General features: G+C 43.6%; 1 protein-coding gene across 2 annotated transcripts in view; it reads right to left on the reverse strand.

The window, feature by feature from the left end:
- The window catches only part of TPH2 (tryptophan hydroxylase 2), a 112,516-nt gene that overhangs the window by 89,199 nt on the left and 4,333 nt on the right, over positions 1-18,984 (reverse strand). For both annotated transcript variants that reach the window (XM_087449173.1, XM_014794124.2), the window contains exons 3-5: positions 17,840-18,023; positions 17,629-17,729; positions 12,866-12,933 (exon numbers count right to left, since the gene is read on the reverse strand). In XM_087449173.1, coding sequence (XP_087305299.1) covers positions 12,866-12,933; positions 17,629-17,729; positions 17,840-18,023 — 353 coding nt within the window. The remainder of the gene's footprint in view (positions 1-12,865; positions 12,934-17,628; positions 17,730-17,839; positions 18,024-18,984) is intronic.

An 18,984-nucleotide genomic window follows, 5' to 3' on the forward strand; every position in this document is an offset into this window, starting at 1 on the left:
AAAACAGCTGGATTTCCTCAGTGGCAAGGACCAAACAGAGCAGAAGGTAAACAGAGAATTGGTTAAGAAGAAGAATGAATCTGAAAGAAACAGTTAGAAATGAACCCATTTTCTATTTTATTTCATTACGTGTTCCTTGGGGCAGGAGATGCCTCACTAATTCGAGAGCTGTTTATCTGCCGGAGTGGACTGTCCCTCTCATCTCTGCCTCATCTTTTTACTCTTTCCCCACCTTGGGCGTCTCTCTCTTGATTGACACTTCCACCTGGGGGTTGCAGAAGGGAAATGAGAAGAGGTGAAATGTAAAGATCCACCAACTTGGCACCTCATTAGCAATTAGCGGTTCCTCTAGGGGTTTGGACAAGGCCTCTGGAGAAAGACGACGGGAACGTGAAGGCAGGAGGTCTCTATCTTTCTTCCTTCTTGACTTACGAGATGCCTGTGCTGCGTTCCTCAACCAGCACACCCTGAATTCTGCGTAACTCCCAGGGAGCTATCTGTGATTCATCCTCTTTCCTTCTCATCCAAGAAAGCACACAAGAATATAGAAGAGTGCTATTGACATTATTCTAACATTATTACAAGAATAATCTTGATTTTGATCTAACATAATTTTTAAAAAATAAACATTCATCTTTTACAACATTTACTGCTAATTGTTACCAAGCATTTGTTACACTTCTCACGACTGAGGTGACACCAGTGAGCAGAAATTCCAGTCAGTACTGACGACCCTCACTATGGCCAGTGACCATAACATCACCTAGTTGTATGCTGGTTGTATCACCCTTATAAAACAGTGTCACCTGCAGCCAGGTGTCTCCAGAGTAAAGCCATATAGTTGAGGAGAGCTCAACAGGAAGAGGGCTTACACCTCTGAGACTGGAAAAAAATGTCACTACAAGTCAGGAAAAAAAAAATCCTAAGTGGAGTGTATGAATTCCATTCAAGTTTAACCAGAAAGCAAATGCTATTTTTTCTACTGATTTCAAAGAGTCTATGAGAAAAGTCTAAGGCTCTCAAATTTGATAAAATTATACTTCAGAATTCAGCCCATAAAGGATACTCAATAACTTTGTGATAAAATACTATCAGTAATACCCAGGGAAATAAAAATAAGAAGTAAAATATCTACAACTATTCTTCTGCTAAATCTCCCCTCATTACAACATGCGCACCCTGAGGGCGGGGGCGGGGGTTGCTTGCTTTGTCCTTTTATATCCTGCCACCCAGAGTGGAGCCTGGAGTATATAGGTGTCAATACATAATGTTTATTGAATAAGTAAATCAACCAATCAGGGTGAAACAAGATAAAGGTTGAGAAAAATTATAGTTGTAAATCAGAAAGTCTGGCAGATACGTACTCATCTCACTAGCTTCCAGCCCTACTTTACATGGAAGGGTTTCCTTTTCTAATTTTCTCAACTCAGGTTTCCTAGGCATTGTGACTCATCACACTTGTAGCCAAAATTTTCACCTGGAGAGAAATCAGCTTATATAAACCCAAAGGGACATAAAAGCCAAACTTAACTAAACAGGGAGATGTTTCCTTGGCTGGACATCCTAATAAACGAACTTTCAAAGATATTTTCAAAGCCACAGGGCGTGATGATTGTATGCTATTTTCCTAAAAGGAAACTTACAACTCAGTACAGTGACTTAACAACCTCTTGAGTTATAGCAAGATTTCCAACCATTCAAGTCATAGGACATGAAGTGGATCATGAGGGCTCATTTGGCGGGAGGACTGGGCGGCCTGAGGCTCTACACTGCTCCACAGAGTAGATGTAAGGCAAACACCCCTTCTCAGCTGGTCCCCAGGCCAGTTAGGTGAGAGCACTAGTGAGCACATGTTTTATTTGCTTTTGCAAATGAATTTTGCACACATGAATTTTCATAAATGAATCTATGGGCCCTAAGGAATTTTCAGATGGTAGAAAATGAAAATGTTAGTTTGTTTGTTCACATTGTTAATATTTGCGCTGCCTTTGTAAGAAGACATAATGAAAATAAACTACTGCACCTAGGGAGCCTCAGGGAGAGGGAAGATGTAATGCCTGGAAATTATGCGTTTTAATTTGTCCTGTGCATCCCAGAATAGGGCTTCCTCCCTTTTTCTCACCTTGAAGAAAGCCTTCTTCACATTCTAGAGGAGTGATTTTCTTCTGCCAAGACTACCATGAAATTAAACATCAACGGCAACAACAGAGGGTCTGATATCCATCAATATGTGCATGCTCAACACACACGAGGATGGGGACTCACAGAACACAATCCAGAAAAGAGCTAAATCCCACAGCAGCCAACAGTCTCAGGCCGCAGAGATGAAGAGACTCAGGCTGGGGTCTCCAAGAGCTCCAAATTCAATCCCACACATCTTGCAACCTGACCAACAGGGCCCGAGTGTTGCTAATGACCTCTTTCAGTGGTGGAGTTCACGGCCCTGATCATAGCATCTGTTCATTCATCCTTCCATCTAACTGTAGCAATACAATAACACTGTTATGACATGCTATCCTCATTTTATGGTTAAGGAAACGAAGCTTACAGACACAGGACTCTGTCCAAGGTCAAACAGCTGTGAGGGGTATAGTGAGGACTCTGATTCAGGAAGGCTGGCTCCAGAGACCCCACCCCTATTCAGGTCACCTCAGTGCAAGGTACTGAGTACTTGCTATGTATCCTGCATGGAGTTTGGCCTCTGTTTCCTCATTTGAAACTTATTTCCCTCATTTGAAACTGAGGGAAATAAGTCAACAGCACAACATTGAGATCAAATGACACGTCACTTGTAAAGCGCCTGCGCCAACGCCTACTGCCCAACAAGTACTTAATGTAGTTGGTTCCCTTCCTCCAGACCTACAGAAATGAATAAAATTTCATCACTTCCCTTCAGGGTCGAGAATAGGTCTGGAGATGACAAAACAGCACTCTTCTATATAAACCCATTCACCTCAGACAGGACTTGTGGAAGCAATTTTAATCCTTCATGTTCATGGAAATCATTTTAAAGTAAAAAATGCTCATACTTCAGGGCCGGCCTGGTGGCACAAGCAGTTGGGTGCGTGCGTTCCGCTGCGGTGGCCTGGGGATCACTAGTTCGGATCCCGGGCACGCACCAACGCACCGCGTGGCAAGCCACGCTGTGGTGGCGTCCCATATAAAGTGGAGGAAGATGGGCACGGATGTTAGCCCAGGGCCAGTCTTCCTCAGCAAAAAAAGAGGAAGATTGGCAGATGTTAGCACAGGGCTGATCTCCTCACAAAAATAAAAATAAAATAAAAAATACTCATACTTCATTTCTTGTGAAAGACGTTAGAATTTGGCGCAACTGCTGTCATTGTCAGCAGGTGATACCGGGCCATATTGTGTTGATGCTCTCCACAGCTGGGGGAGCCTCCCCGCTGAGGTGTTCATGCACAGCTAAACAACCCACCAAGCCCAAAACCTGAAAAGGAGAAAACTTTTCCAAATCAATTTTCCCTTTTGTCTTTCTTTGAAACTCTCAGGCTCCCTTCCTTCCAGCCACTGAGCTGAACTTCAGGTAGAGAGAAACACTTGGCATTCTTTTAAATACTTACAAGAACTGTATGTTTCAAATATGCTGAGGATTCTGTAAAGAGTTTAAAGATTTAAGAGTTTAAAGATTTTAAAAATCCAAGTCATTTAATTCTGTTGCCCTTGTTTTCAAGTGGTGTGTGATATCACCTGTGTCAAATGGAAGTTGCTATGCAGATTTAAAAAAAAAAAAAGGTGGCCTCTTGGGCAAAGAAAGATATTTAGATTCTACAAGAGAGGCATTCTTGAAACCCCTAATGTGACCTTCCTCAGATATTGTTCTAGTCATCTGGGAAATGACCCCAGTACTACAAATATTTGGTTTTGTTCTAGTTTTCAATTTACCGCTCCATTTCAGAGAAATTAAAGCATCTACAACTGGTGTTTATGCAGGAGTCACAAAGTACCCAAACAGCCACATATATCTCAGTTTCATTCAAAACCTGGGAAAGCAAATCAATGGAGGATAATGGAATGGGATAAAATTAGCTCAGTGGGGAAGAAAACATATTTGCCTTCTAAGGGGCCTCTTCTCAAAAACGCAGAGAAGGAAAAAAATTAAAGCTTGGTCCCACATCACAAGAGAGGCCACAATTCATCAAGGGGACCACCTGCCAATGGAACTGATGAGGAAAATGTCATGAAGGATAAAAACTTGCAACCCCTTAGTTAAGTTTTGTCCCCTGTCAAGAAAGCATTAACTTTTCCCTTTCATTCTTCCTCCACCTTCTATTTGTTATGTTTTCCATTAAGATTCGCCTCTCTAAAAACAGGGACTGTGGCACTCACGGCTCCTATTAGTAAGGTATTCCTTTAAGCTACATTCTGAAACCAAGCAGGATCCATAAGTCACACTTCTTCTCGCATGAAATGAGAAATGCTAAAGTCAACTGAAATTTCTGGAAAAGCGGAGAGGTAGAGCCACTCCAGTTATTTTTCTGCAAGTTGCAATAATTGCAAATGCCTCCTAGGAAAAACTCAGCATCGGGAACCCTCCAGCTCAAACACAAAGCTAAATCGTCACAGCCACCTGTGAGTAGGGAAACCCCAGTGTGCACTGTCCTGGGCACCGGGAAGTGAGAGGCAGAGCAGCAGCCAGCTCTACCCGACGTCTGCCAACAGTTCCTCTCAAGGTCTGCAGCCCATCCTGTTTGCCTCTGATGGTCCATCTCTTTCCTTCTCTTTGCAAACCTATGACTGACTCCTGCTGAGTCATCTAGTGAAAGAGGAAACTGAGCAGACCTGCTGAGAAGGGAGAGGCTGGCTTGGAAGCCCAATATGTTTATTCCAAGGCACATCCATTCCATAATTATGCATCTATTCAACACCTTAAAATGCATGGCACATTCCTCAATCTCAGTCCCAGCGCGCTTCATTTTGACATCGTGTGGTATTTGGGGCTGTGAGTGGGGGGACGCAGGGTGGCAAAAAATGCCCTTCTCTGCTTTGATGAGGAGAGGAGGTTAGAATCATTGTCAATTCATGTTGAATGAGAGAATTCTCTCGCGCGCACTCTCTCTTGATGGAGCTGAGTAGAATATTCACAAGCTCACCCAAATTGAATGTGCCTGCTGGGCTGGTGATTGCACTTTTCAAATATGTTTGTTCCCATGTGGGGCTGTTTTGTTTTAGAGTCTCTGTTTAGCTGTGTACTTACACTCAGAGCAAATGAATCACAAAGGGTGCAATTTTGTAAATCAAAAAATCAAGAAATAAATAGGCTAGCAACCAGAAAAAGCCAGAGAGGGACAAACACAGGCAATTGCTTTTCAAGCCTCAGCCCAGCTGTGTTTATTGCCATCTATCGTGTATCCCACGAGGGTCCGGCTTCGGGCGGGAGGAGAAGAGCATAAAAGCACTGCACAGGGCTAGGACGTGGTTCTGCCGTGCCGGAGCCAGGCAGACGTGCCAAGCATCCTGGGAGGTAGAGCGTACACTAGAAGTCAGACAGGGCTGCTTTGAGTCCTGGCTCCATCAAGTCTTAAGTGTATTAAATACGTACAAGAATTGTGCGTTTCGAATACACTGAGAATTCTGTAAAGAGAAGAATGACTTTTAAAAATGCCAAGTCACTTAGTGTTGTCACTATTTTCAGCGTGTGTATGGTGCCCCCTGTGTCGAGTGGAAGAGTGCTGCAGCCACTTCCAAACAAAAAGAAGACAAAGAAAGGATGTGGCTTCTTGAGCCAAGGAAGGCACTTAGATTCTATAAGAGGCACTCCTGAAACCTCCGAGAGTGCCTTTATTCAGCAACTACTCTGGACTGCAAACAGCTGCTCTCATTCTGCTCTTCAATTTACCGCTCCCTTTCGCACAAATTAAAGTGGCAACAACTGGTGTTTATGCAGGTGACACGATCAGCTGTGTCACCTTCAGTAAGTTTCTCAGTATATCTCTGAACCTCAGTTTCCTCATCTTCAAAATGAACACAATGACGGCACCTTCTTAAAGGCTCATTGTGAGGTTAAATGAGAGAGGGAAGTGATGTGTTTAGCACGGTGTGCCGTAGACAGCAGGAATTTCACTAAACAAAGCTAAAACTACCTGAATATGCCAGCTGAGAGGCCCACTTGTGGTGAACATATCTACCACCATCAGCCATTGAGGGATCAGTCCAACACAGCCCACCCCATCCTGGACCCTCGAACCTCGGCTGAGACTCACTGGCTTCAGAAGCCCTTGGGGAGGCTCAATTTTTCAGACTGAAACAGCAAGCTATGTGCAGCAGTCACAGGAAACTGAAAGGTGAAAGGTACACACACACACACACACACACATTTTTTGAAAAACTCCTTTAAACCAGCCCACCTTGAAGCCTGAAAACCCTTAATTCATCCACTCTGCAATTACAGTCCTTTATTCATTTTAAATGAGCTGAACAAATGATTATATGGAATCAAGGAACCATTAGCTACTCAACACGTGATGATAATAATCACATTATCATAGAGTCAACACCAGCTTGTGCCCATTGGCATCTGGGTCCTGTAATCACATGGGTTTTGCTAATCAGATGAGTTAAAATTGCTAATCCTCCCAACCACACAAGGTAGATATTGTGCCCATTTCAAGATGAGGGCACTGAGACTCAGAGAGACTAGGTCAGTGCTCATGGCCAAAGAGCTTATAAGTGGAGCAGGAATTCAAGCCCAGCTCTGTCTCACTCCAAAGCCTATACATTCTGCTAGGTGTTCTGCTACAGCACACTACTGCTGCTCTCACAAGGCTTAGTCCTACAGATAGTACATTACTACCAATAGTGGTGGAGGAGTTAGGGAGAGGCTTGAAGGAAGGAAATCGAACACAAGTTAGCTGTATGTGGTAGCCAACCTCCAAGACAGGCCCCAACGAACCCGCCTCCTGATCTTCATGCCTGTGTGTAGTTCCCTCCCACAGTGTATCAGGCAGGGCTGGGCTGTGAGACCAACAGAACACATCAGGAGTGATGGTATGTCATTTCTGAGGCTAGGTTATAAAAGACAATGTGGATTCTGCCTTGCTCACTTTTGGACCAATTGACTAGGGGGAAGCCAGCTACCATATCTTGAGGACACTCAGACAGCCCAGTAGAGAGGCCCATGTTGTAAAAAACTGTGGCCTCCTGCCAACAGCCATGTGAGTGGCCGTCTTGGGAGCAGATCTCACAGCCCCAGTTAAGCCTTCAGATGACGGCTTTCCTGGCCAGCACTTGGACACCAGCCTCAGGAGAGACCCTGACCCAGAACCACCCAGCTAAGGTGCTCCCTAATCCCTGACCCTCACAAACTGGATGAGATAATAAATTATGGTCGTTTTAAGCTGCTCGATTTTGTTATGCAGTAATGAATAACTAATACAAATGTAAATATCAGATGAAAGTCAGGGCTTAAAGAAAGTCTTAGCCAAGGGAAGTGGAGAAGGGTGGCAACCAAAGGATTATAAAAATGTCTGGAGTACGAGAGGAGACAAAAAGGAGAAATCAGTAGAAGTGAGAAAAGTAATATTAGTATTAGCAAATACTCATCTAGCACTTCCTATGTAGTGTTCTCCATGCTATTCACATATTAGCTCATTTAACCCTCATGACAATTCCATAAAGCATTAGTAGAACTATCCTCATTTTACAGATAAGGAAACTGAGGCACAGCAGACAAATAATTTGCTGGGGTCACTCAGTTGGTAAGCGGTAAGGCTGGAGTTCACCCCAGGCATCCTCCGGCTTCTGCTTTCTTAGCCACCCCACGCACTGCCTCTCAGCGCAAAGGGAGACGGGAAAGCTACCAAGGCCTCTGCGTGGGGCTGCAGTCTGAGTAAATCCCGGGCTCTTGGTCTAGATTCTTTGATTATTGTTTTGCTAAAGATAATAATAAAGCATATTGTATATTGATGCTGCATTGATTCCAAGTAATGCTCAGAATACTCCCAGGAAAGAGGCAGAAGAACTACTGTTGTCTCCATTGTACACAGGGCACAGCTGAGGCCGAGAGATGCCATGGAACCACTTGGACTCCTGAAGTTGAAATAAAATGAGTTTTCTCGGCAAATTGGGGAATTTTCCAACTTTAATTTAAGTAGCAAATTCTGACATGTGGAAACTTGCTTGTTTACGTTTCCCACTGATATTTGCATTTACCTATTTTCATTTCAGATTCCGTGGACTAAAAACCTAAGTCCAAGAGGAAGCAGCCCCATGAGAAGAACAAAAGGTCCAGGTACCACCTTAATTTCAACCAGAAGAAAGTACATTCGTAGCAAGACACAATCACAGTTATATTTAAAATCAGTTTGAGCAAACAAGAGTGGCATAACTGAAGTCAGAGCTTGCGGCCTCTTTCCAAGAGAAGTAAGATGGACTGAAATAACTATCACCACCCTCACCAAACACATAATCAAATTAAATATGCATGCATATTGTTGAGAAATAATCATTATATTAGCCCCCAGAGAAAAATTTATTTCTAGTCAATTGAAAAAAACACATTACTGATTTTTCTTCCCCAACAATATAGCAATTGTGAAACCCAGAGAAATGCAGCAAAGTTATTGGCCAAGGTTAGACTATAAAGGTGCCAGTGACAGGAGAGTGGGTAGTTTCAGACAAATCTAACAGTTAACAACATCCCAGTCATCATTTTCTCTTCCTCCACATGCCTTCTGCCCCCCACGCACTTCCATTTCCTCCGAACTGCGAGTCTACAGGCGCTTCACTGCATCTGATCACAGGGTGCTTCCTTTTCTGTTGATACTGGAATTTCTTGTATTTGGGTCGGGGAGACTGGGGTGTGATTCTCATGTTCTCTCACAGACGGTTTTAGAAACAGTGCCCTCTCAGTCCAGGGTGTGCGTTCTCAGGCCTGCTATGGAGAATGCTATTTGCACTAATGAACGCGCCCGCTGCTGTCTCGGGCGAGGCCGTCGGGCCTCCCGCCGCCAGCGCCGGCTCCGCGGCCCCCCGCGCGCCGCTCCCGCGCCTCTCCCAGCGCGCGGCAACAGACTCGCAGCCTGCTGTGTTTTCATCATAGAGTGGAATTTTTTCATTTTTCTCTGCTTTTCTTGATTCTTTCCCCCTGCTTTATCCTTGCAAGACTATCATAGAAAATATAGTATTCAACACAAATCTCCTAGAGGAATTCTTGGCCGTGGTTTCAATACATATTATTCTGTATTTCATTTCTTTTCATTCTCTTTACCTTTAGACACCTCCAACTACATGCCCCGGATCCCTATGACACCCACAACATCTGTATCCGTCTTCATCTACAGTTCTGACCAGACGTTTGACCTCTTTTCAGTGTCCCAAAAGCCTTAACAAATCATCAGCAGGAAATTGAATTGTTCTCCCTGTGTCAGAGTGGTCTCTAATTTTATCACCATACTACATTTGCAGGGACCTCACCTGCTGGGTTTTCAGGACCACCCCAATTTCAAATAATCTTCTTCAGACCAGTGGTTCCAAGCCTTGGTTTGGAAAATCGGATCATAGCATGCTGCCAGAAGCCACTCAAATGAGCTTATTTTAAGTAATTATTGTATTGACATCTTTTTCCTTTGCTCACTCAGGAAGCTATCAGCACTAGAAAAATACCTATTTCAATTAGAAATTGCATCTTTGTTTTTGTAAACCAAAAGGAAACCTTACTCAGGACAGGGCAAACTGGAGATGAGGGCCCAGGCCCACTTGGGGTCTGTCAGCAGCTGTGCCCCACCCCCACCAGTACGCGCACCCACACCAAGCTTGACCCCAGACCCAGCACGCTGCAGATGCACAAGTGTGCACATGCACGCATGGCCAGCCCTTATTCGTCCTTGGACTTGTACCCGGAGAAGCCACAGCAGTGCTGGCACGAGGGCATTAAGTAATGATCCTGTTCCCTCTACTTTCTGCAAGTCCTGGGTTCATGTTTTCCAGATTTAGCCACTCCTGGTAGGCACCTTCCTCACTCTGTCCAGTTACAAGAAGCACCCAAGGCAACTGGCAATCTGTTATCAGTATTTTGGCAGCTTCCTCCCCGCCCTGCACACACATATGAGAATATGATTGCTTTCTATGAACTCTCTCCATAAAGAAGGATGTTGGTCAGCGCAGAAAGCATTAGTCTATGCAGCAGTCTTTAAATTTGCAACTGAAGGAGTTTTCTTCCAAAGATTAGTTCTAGGGACATTGGAGCTCTGGTCTTTGCCAAGTGGCAGCATAAACTAGGATGTGAATGTAGCTAAAGAACTAAACAATCAGTCCGTCACCTGGAAACTGAAGACATCCTGTGGAGATGGGGAAGGGGGAGGATGTAATACTAATGACTGACACCTGTGGTCACAGATCCCATGCCGGGCACTGTGCTAAGCACAGCACACGTGTTCTCTTGTCATCACTACCACAGCCCTGTGAGATGGGTCCTATTGTCAGACGCACTTCCTGGATGAGGCAACTGAGGCACAGGGAGGTGGACCATCCAGGTAGGAAGCAGTGGAGTCAGGACTTGAACCCCCACATTGTCTGACTCCAATGCCCCAGTGTTTAATCACTTTGTTATTCTCTGTGTCAATCTTGACTCAGCACGGTCCAGGGGAGAGAGTGCTCATGCCGCTGAATTCCAAACTCTCTCAGCTGACCGCCCTTTGCTTTGGCTCTCTACCCACCAAATAAACTGTGTGTTATAATTTGGCCTTTCTGGTATCATGACAACAGGGAGAGTTTTGTGAGTTGTATGAGAGTAGTTTCTCCCTGTAAAATGATGAATTGGCAGTTTCCTCCCTACCTCAGCCTCCTAAACATTCAGTTTACCAAGAGTCCAGTCCCTCCAAACTGGGACCAGATCCTGGAATGCTCCAGCTCCATCCAGCCCTCCTTTGTATAGAATCTCCACCGTTTCCAACCTCCAATCTTTACTTGTGTTTTCCATAAACACTACACCTCAATTTCTCTCTTTAGCTGAGAGAAGATGGCAAATGCCAACTCTTATTAACACTTCGAGAGCCTCATCCTCCCTCACTTTGACTATGTGCCCTTTTCCTCTCCTATCCATATAAATATGTTTTCTTTAATACCAAAGGCTCCTCATTATCAATGCTCCTTGAAACTGGTTGACTCATATATACCAATTCTATCAGTATCACCACAATATCAGCTTGCCTTTGTCCAGTTTCTGGGCTCTATCAAGAGGAAATAAGTAACATTTAGGTAGTCCCTTGATCACTATGCTAACAAAATCCTTTATATAGACACATACATATGTTGTTCTTACATATATATATAATACATTACATATAGCATCTACACATAAAATACATTGTCATCTATCTGTTTTATCTAAAACTCTGCCAAGTACTGAGCTTTGACCATGTCCCGAACAGGTCATGCCCCAAAGGCCAGTCCTGTGCATACCCCTTCTGAGGACCCATGGATGCAGGCATGGCCTCATTCCATGGGGAGGGTCTCGGAGCAAAAGGAGCCGATCTTAACGCTCACAACCACTTACCAGCGCCTGATGGGAAAAAGTGAGCTCGGCCCATCAGAGCGCTCTCTTGCAATTTGGCTGGGAAACACTGGAAGACGGGGTTGTGACATGGTGCTGAGGGTCAAAGGGGGCATGAGGCTGGGCCTGGGCTGGGACAAGCCATGTGCGCACAGACACTGTGAGGGTAGATAGTCACAGTAGGCTAAAGAACATCAAGAGCTGCTTGGAACAGAGGAGACGAGAATGGAGGAGACACATGTGGAAAAGCATATGCCACGTAGTTCTGGTTTTCAGCATTATAAACATGGTGGGAAAAGAATGAAGGAGGGCTGGGGCTTGGGAGGAGGGAGAGAAGAGAACGACAGCATCAAGGAAGTTAAAAATGAGTAAATGACTGGCCCCACCAGAAGTGCAGTGTGGAATCCTCTCACTTTGCTTTAAGCATCTGTATGCCATATTCCTTTTTAAAAAAGCAGACACTGATACCCTCTATAACACATATAACTCCTAAATTCTTGCCAAGGACAAACTTGCCCGTAGGACAGTCAAGCTTCTCACCTAGTCTCAACTAGAGCCAGAAGCAGTCTTTCCTGTACCAGATATGGATCTACATTTTGTTCTGATGACAAGATTCATGTAGCTGATCACATACCAGACAAAGGGAAGACAGCGCGGAAATGGTCTGTCAGCTTTACTAGTGCGAGTAGAATGAACAGAGGCCTGACATCCACTCCATTTTTCTAGACATACTCATCAGTCACCACACTGTATTATGGCCGGTCAACAGCTCCTATCACCGCTCCTTGGCACCATGCACCACGCACAGTCCTAACCTCAGTTCTGAGGTTCTACAGGTTTATCCCAGCCCTGATCCAGGATAGATGTGAAACTTTTCCATAAACACTCCAATTTACAGGCAGTTTCCCTTTCCATGTAAAGCAAACACTTTTATTTTCTGTTATGGCTGCTCACATGAGCCTTTTCCCCATTCTTGCTGCATTCTCTACTTTCACTGGGGAAGCTGGACTTTGAAGGGATTACTAAAAAGATAAGTTAAAAGTAAGATTAAAACACATTTTTCGGGCCCTGCAGAGTGTACAAAAATGGCTCCTTGCCTTAGTAGAGCTGCGAACACAACAGTGAAAATGTAGCTCTTGGCAGGTGGCCCACGGGTCTCATTATTTTACAATTACACCCGGATGTCAAACATCAGTGTTGGCATTAAAGCTTACGGAGTTGGTGAGTGTTTAAAATGCTTCATGCCTGTCTTCTGCAAAAGCTAAAGCAAGGAGAAGACAGGTCTGTTGAACACAGCATGCATTTTTCCTAACTAGCCAGCCACAAGTCACAGGAAAGAGCTATACAGGTACTTACTATTTATAGCCCATGGCCACGTCCACAAAATACTTTCTTCTCTGTCGATAGACATTGTCCTTAAATCCCTTGAACAGAAAAAAGATTAAGTTATTTAACAGAGTGCCAAAAAATTAGTTGCAGAGGCCTAAAAGAAAATCACTGTGGTGTTTACTGTGTTCAATTCAAATGTAAATTTTCTCCTCCGATGACCATTTTGATGACACAGACAGAGGTGAATTGTGCTTACAGTAAAACCTCATTAAATTTGGGCTGCACTAATTTGGGATGTGTGGAAGTTCAGACTACAGTTTACCTTTCCACTAAGTAGGCAGAATGGCTTATTTAAGTAAATTGATATTGTGAACAATATCCTTTGGTTCTCAAGTATCGTTTATAAGTAATTGATCTTAATCACAAGTTAATCTTATCCTGTTCATTAAAACAGGTCCCCTTAATGAGGTTATTTCATAAGTTAACTTGAATGTAATTGCTTTGTGTAAATGACTAATACATGTACATTTATTTAAAATTCTATCATTCAAAATAATCATCAAGTCCCCAAATTAGTACAAATTAAAGAGGTTTTGTGTACAGCCACAAGAAGCAAAATTGACTTAAAGGGATTCCTGTGCAGGAGAACAGGTTAGCTCTGCCCCACTCTGAGTTCCTGTGATTCTGATCACCTTTAGCAACTTGAAGATTTCATCCGTCATCAAGCACTTGGGAAATTAAACGTCCTGTCTGTTGTTCCTCAGTCAACTTGAACCCTTCTGAGAGGATTTCTTGGTTTACTCAAGAATCTCACCTCTTGTCAACAGACTTTCCATTTTCCTTTCCTTTGGGTGCTTTTAGACAATCAATTCTTTATGGAGCTGTTTCTTCAAACTGCTGGAAGCCCAGACGGAATTGTTGCAATTTAACTTCTTACCTCTGCACGCAAAGGATAACCAGGAAGTAGTGGCCATTTTAAGAATGGAGTCCAGGCAAGAAGACAGGCCTTTGGGGTCCTGGGCTCAGAGGGAGAACTGGGACAGGCCCACAAAGGCCTCAGCTACCTCTGCTGCAGCTAAGCTCCTTCTGCATGGTGAGCTACTCAAGTGGAACCTCAAACTCATAGAAAATCGTTCCATTCTCTTTTCTGGTTGAAGAAGAACTGGACGTGAGGCCAGAAATCCTCACAGAAATGGAGACCTTCCATTACCAACAGCCTTCCTCTCAAGAGTGACAAGAGAGTTCTTGCTGGGGGAGGGATAGGGAGTGCCCTGAGGTCACCTAAACACCTTGCAGAAATGAAGCACCTGCCCCAGAAGCCAGCACTTCCTTTCTTCTGCTATGAACTGGGAGTTTTTAAACTGGGATCGTAGGCAGGCTCATGAAGCCTTAAAATGTGTATATACAGGATTTTGTGACCAGAGTTACCACTTTCGCAAATGAGTCTGTGACTTAAAAAAGAGTCTCCTGATTTAGAGGGTAGATATGGTCATGCCAGAGACTACGCATTTCAACACTCACTAGTGATGCTAGGCAAGCTGGGACGGTAAAACTGGAAAGTTCCAAGCACCTTTATTACTCAAAAAGAAAGCCGGAGGAAAGGAAAAGAGTTGTGTGCAAAGCGCAGCATCTGTCCCCAGTTCCTGCCAAAGCAAACACCATGGTAACAGCATAGTCATCCGCTGGGCTTCCCAAAGAATCTCAACTGGCTCTCCTCGGCAAACACCTGCACATTTTCCAGGCATGCAAGGCAGTGATTTACTCATGGTGCCTCATTAGCCTAGTGTGGCGGTGAGTATGCAAATGTGGTGGGCGATTCGGAGCTTCCAGGACTGAACCATGGACTGGCAAAATAAAACAGGGATGCTCGCTACACTAGTGGTTACAGACACAGCATCCCTTGGCCATCCATTCTGGACTGAAGCCAGGGATAAGTCACCAGATAAAATACAGGACACCCATGCAATATTTGGGGCATACTTATACTAAAAAATTATTCATTGTTTATCTGAAATTCAAGTTTAATTGAGCATCCTATATATTTATTTGCTAAATCTGGCAACCCTAGCACCCAGAGAATATCTGCTGCACACCCACCCTTCCTCTCTGTTTTAATCAAGGGGAGCTGAAGACCTAGCTAGCACCCTAAAGCGCTCAGCTAAATGTACATTGGCCCTCAAGTAGCTATCCCAAATAGGGCAACCCTGGTGGAATATTAGCATCACCTGGGGAGCTTTAAATACTACTCCAAACCTAAACACGTGCCCAGAGGTTCTGATTTAGGCTCTAAGGGGAGACCCTGGCTTCAGTATATTTTCAATGCCCCACAAATTGTTTGAATAGAAAGCTGGGGCTGAGAATCACTGCGCTAGGATATCACTTCTCAAACATTACAGCTCAGAATCTCCTGCAAATCCTTTTAAATGCAGAATCCAAGGTCCATCCCTGAGAGTTCTGACTCAGTAGGCTTTGAAAAAGCACCTCGGCGGTGGACCTTGAACCACACTTTGAAAGACTCTCCCAGTATAGATCCTTGCTACTCAAAGTGTGGTCCCCAGACCTCCAGGTAAGCCTCAAGCGGGAGCTCCTTAGAAATGCAGAACCTCAGGACCGCATCTGCATTTTGTAAAGATCCTCCAGGTGATTTGTCCATCCATCAAAGTTTGAGAGGCACTGACCTAGACAGATAGTGAACCATTTGTAGACAGACTCAGCAACCTGACTCTGATATTTCAAGCCCCTTCTGAGCCATCCTAGTACAACAGTCCCTGTCTCAGGACTGGGATAATTCCCAGGCAAAAAAAGTCCTTAGACAACGTCTTCCATCCTCATCAAATAATAACTTATAAAAAATACCAACTTACCACTATAAAACTTCACATAATGAACATTTGGTGTGCTTATAAAAGAAATATATATGGTAAAAAAAAAATGACAAGTGAGGTAGGAGATTGCTAAGTATTTGCAATTATTTCAAGTGGTTTCACAGAAAATAAGAGAAGGTATCATAAGGTGGGTGTAATTAGGAGTAATGGAACAAAATTAAGCACAGGAAAAATTACGCTAGATATCGGAATAAATTTTTTCACAGCAAGGTCAGTGGTTCCTATGGTTGTTCCACTAAAATGGCTGAGATCCTTTCTCCAGGTTGAGTAATTTTCAAACTAGACTAAGGGGAGCATTTGGAAATAGGAGGTTAGTGAGAAATCCTCTACTGGCCAGGCATTGATCTGGGTGATTTAATACAGCATTCCCATTCCTGGAGTTAAGTATTTCCTCTTGCCAAAATGCTTTCCACTTGTTTTATTAACTAGGCTTTTCAAATACCCCTTTGAGGTCAATAAGAATTTTATTTCCACTTTTTACATAAAGAATTTGAGGTGCAGAGATAGAGGCACTTGCCCAAGGTCATCCTGCAGGTCGACAGCCAGCATCTGGGTGGTCCTGCTACTGCTGATCTCTTAAATCAGCCTTCTGTGCTAACGCTGACCTTCTGGAGCGGGGGAGGGGAAGACGACACATGAATGATTATCAAAGGCACTTTCGAGTGTTTTTCTAATGTTCAGGAGCTTACATGTGAATTACTGTGAATTATTCTGAAATTTTAGGCTATGCTGGCAAATACAACACACTGTGTATTTGAGTGAATTCCAATTTTTGAAAATAATGCAATTAAATTAGGGCTGTTAGACCATTTGTTTGAATAGTATGTTATGAATTGGTTTGAATGGGTATATTATGCCAAAAGACTGATTTGACTGAAAATTTCCCTCTTGTTGAAGTTGTCAGAGTTTCCTTTAAAGCAGTGGTTCTCAAAGTTAAGTGTGGGCTTGTTAAGACCAGCTCCCAGGAAATGCTGATGCGGCCGTTCCTGAGACTACACTTAAAGAACCACTGCGTACAGTATAGTCCTACTCTCAGATTTCCAGATTTCTTCCATTTAAATAAAATAAATATCTCTAAACCAATACCCTCAGCCCACAAAGGCCTCTGTAAGCATGACCAATCTGCTTGGGTTTCACCCTTTTATCTGCCCATTTTTAGACAACAGGCACCAGGGAAAACAAGGCTTGTAACAAATAATTGTACATTGCTTTCTTCTCCCAGACTATGAACTGCACATCGTTCTGACCATAAAGAAGTTCCAGGTCTCTTGTGTTAAATAGAAACTGATGTAAAGGAGGAGGGAGGGAATAATGGAAAATGCTTACCTAAAGATGTTCATTTTTATTGGAGTATAGGAGAGATGGTGGTAAATAGATTCAGGGTAGATGTGGGAGGAGATGTGTCTTTCATCATGGCCTTATTCTAAAACCCTATGCCCTTCCATCAAGACTGAACTCCACCACATTACTCTCCTCCTAACTACCTCCAGTCAAGGAAAACAGCAAGGAGAATTTTATTCTCTCACTGAGCCCCATAATGCCTAGTCCTCCCTAGTTTCCAAAAGGGGTGATCAATTTCAGTTCATCGTTTTTCTAAGGGTCACCCTCTGCAAGTATATCTCAGGCTGTCTAATTCCACAGAAATATTCTCCAAGGTTTAGAATCTCCCCCTCTATCCAATCCTTTTAAAAATAACTGCTACATGGAAATGCCATCCCTCTTACCTGCTTCCAGCCAACGAATATGTACAGGAAAGCTTTACCATTTGCGAGTCTGTTCTCAGTTGCGGAGAATAAATACAAAATTGCACTGCAATACAGCATTCCAGCACAGGACATGCACACTGCCCGGCACGTGGGTGGGGGTGGAGGAGCACGTGTGGGACGGATTTTACTGGACACTTACTGGGTGATCAGCATCGAGCTCAGAACCATACATGAGAACTCGGTGAGAACACCTGTCTAACTCCGAGATCTTCCGGGGGAACCAGGGCACATCCTCGAGCGCTGTTGAAAACACAGTGCAGGTTCAAAAATATTAGCTCACAGATTGCGTTTTCCCCTTTGCCACATTTGTCAGATTGCAAAGTCCCCCAGCAAGCAAAAGCTGGCCTTGCCTTCTTCCTCTGTCCAAATATTCTCTGGCGGATTCAGCGTCACAATTGTGGTTTGAAATTTCAGCAACTGAATGAGCTCATTGAACTCTGTTTTGCCACACTCACAATCCACGAAGATTTCAACCTCTGAACTTCTTCGCCGGGATTTCCTGGACTCAATGTGAACCATGTTGACATGTTTTTCCTGTGGAAACATAAGCAACATCTCTAATCACCTTCAGGGCACAATAAAAGGGATGCCATGGGCTGTTCTTGTTCAACTCATAAGCAACAAGGTGCCAAGTGCCCACAAAAGAGGAAAAGACAATCCGCTTGCTCTTTGGTTGACTAAAACATGGAAATGTTTCAACCATTGTCTCTATTAATAATAATAGAGACTGCGTGTAGGTTTTCCTGTCTCCTTGAAAAAAAGAGGGGGGCATTAAGTTATATAAAGGGCCCCATAAAAGGTATTATGATTACAAACATCATCATGTCCCAGAGTGGTCCACATCCCACTGGTATTGTGCATGATTATTTGGGGAGGAAAATTAGTTTATCATATTGTCATATAATCCCCAGATTTATTTTTTTATTTTTATATGTTTCAAAAAAACATAAGTCAAACTCAAACTTCTGATTTTATAGTGGTATAAAGTTTCCTTTTGAAATAAGCTTAAAAATAAGATAATCTTTGAAAAAATAAGTAAATAGTACAAACAGCAGGCAAATGAGGCAAAATTGGGAACATGGTAGGAAAATGACTGAAATTTGGGAAACACTGGCCAAAGTGTGGCCCACATTGAAAAGGAAAAGAAAAGGGAGATAGAAGAGCAGCCTCCTGAAGGCGTCACCGCTGCCGGACTTCAGGGTGGAGTCTCCTTGCAGGAAGGTGTTTGAGGAGAGCAGCAGTTTAACACTTAAACCTCAGGTTTAAATTTCCCTGGTGATGTAGTCTTCTGTTCCCCCATGTTAACTGAAAACTTAAGTTCTCCTCTCCACTCTAACCCAGCCCCAAAGAAGCAGACACCTCCTCCTCCCTCCGGATGGTGTTCTCTGATCATCAGCACAATTCCTAACACAGCCCTGGATGGTCTCAGAATTTTCAGCACAGGAGGACAGGCAGTTTCTGACGCCAGAGTAAGTTCAAATCAAACAGCATCCTC

Source organism: Ceratotherium simum, chromosome 25, assembly GCF_057802395.1.
Source record: "Ceratotherium simum simum isolate JZ-2026a chromosome 25, ASM5780239v1, whole genome shotgun sequence".
Lineage (NCBI taxonomy): Eukaryota > Metazoa > Chordata > Mammalia > Perissodactyla > Rhinocerotidae > Ceratotherium > Ceratotherium simum.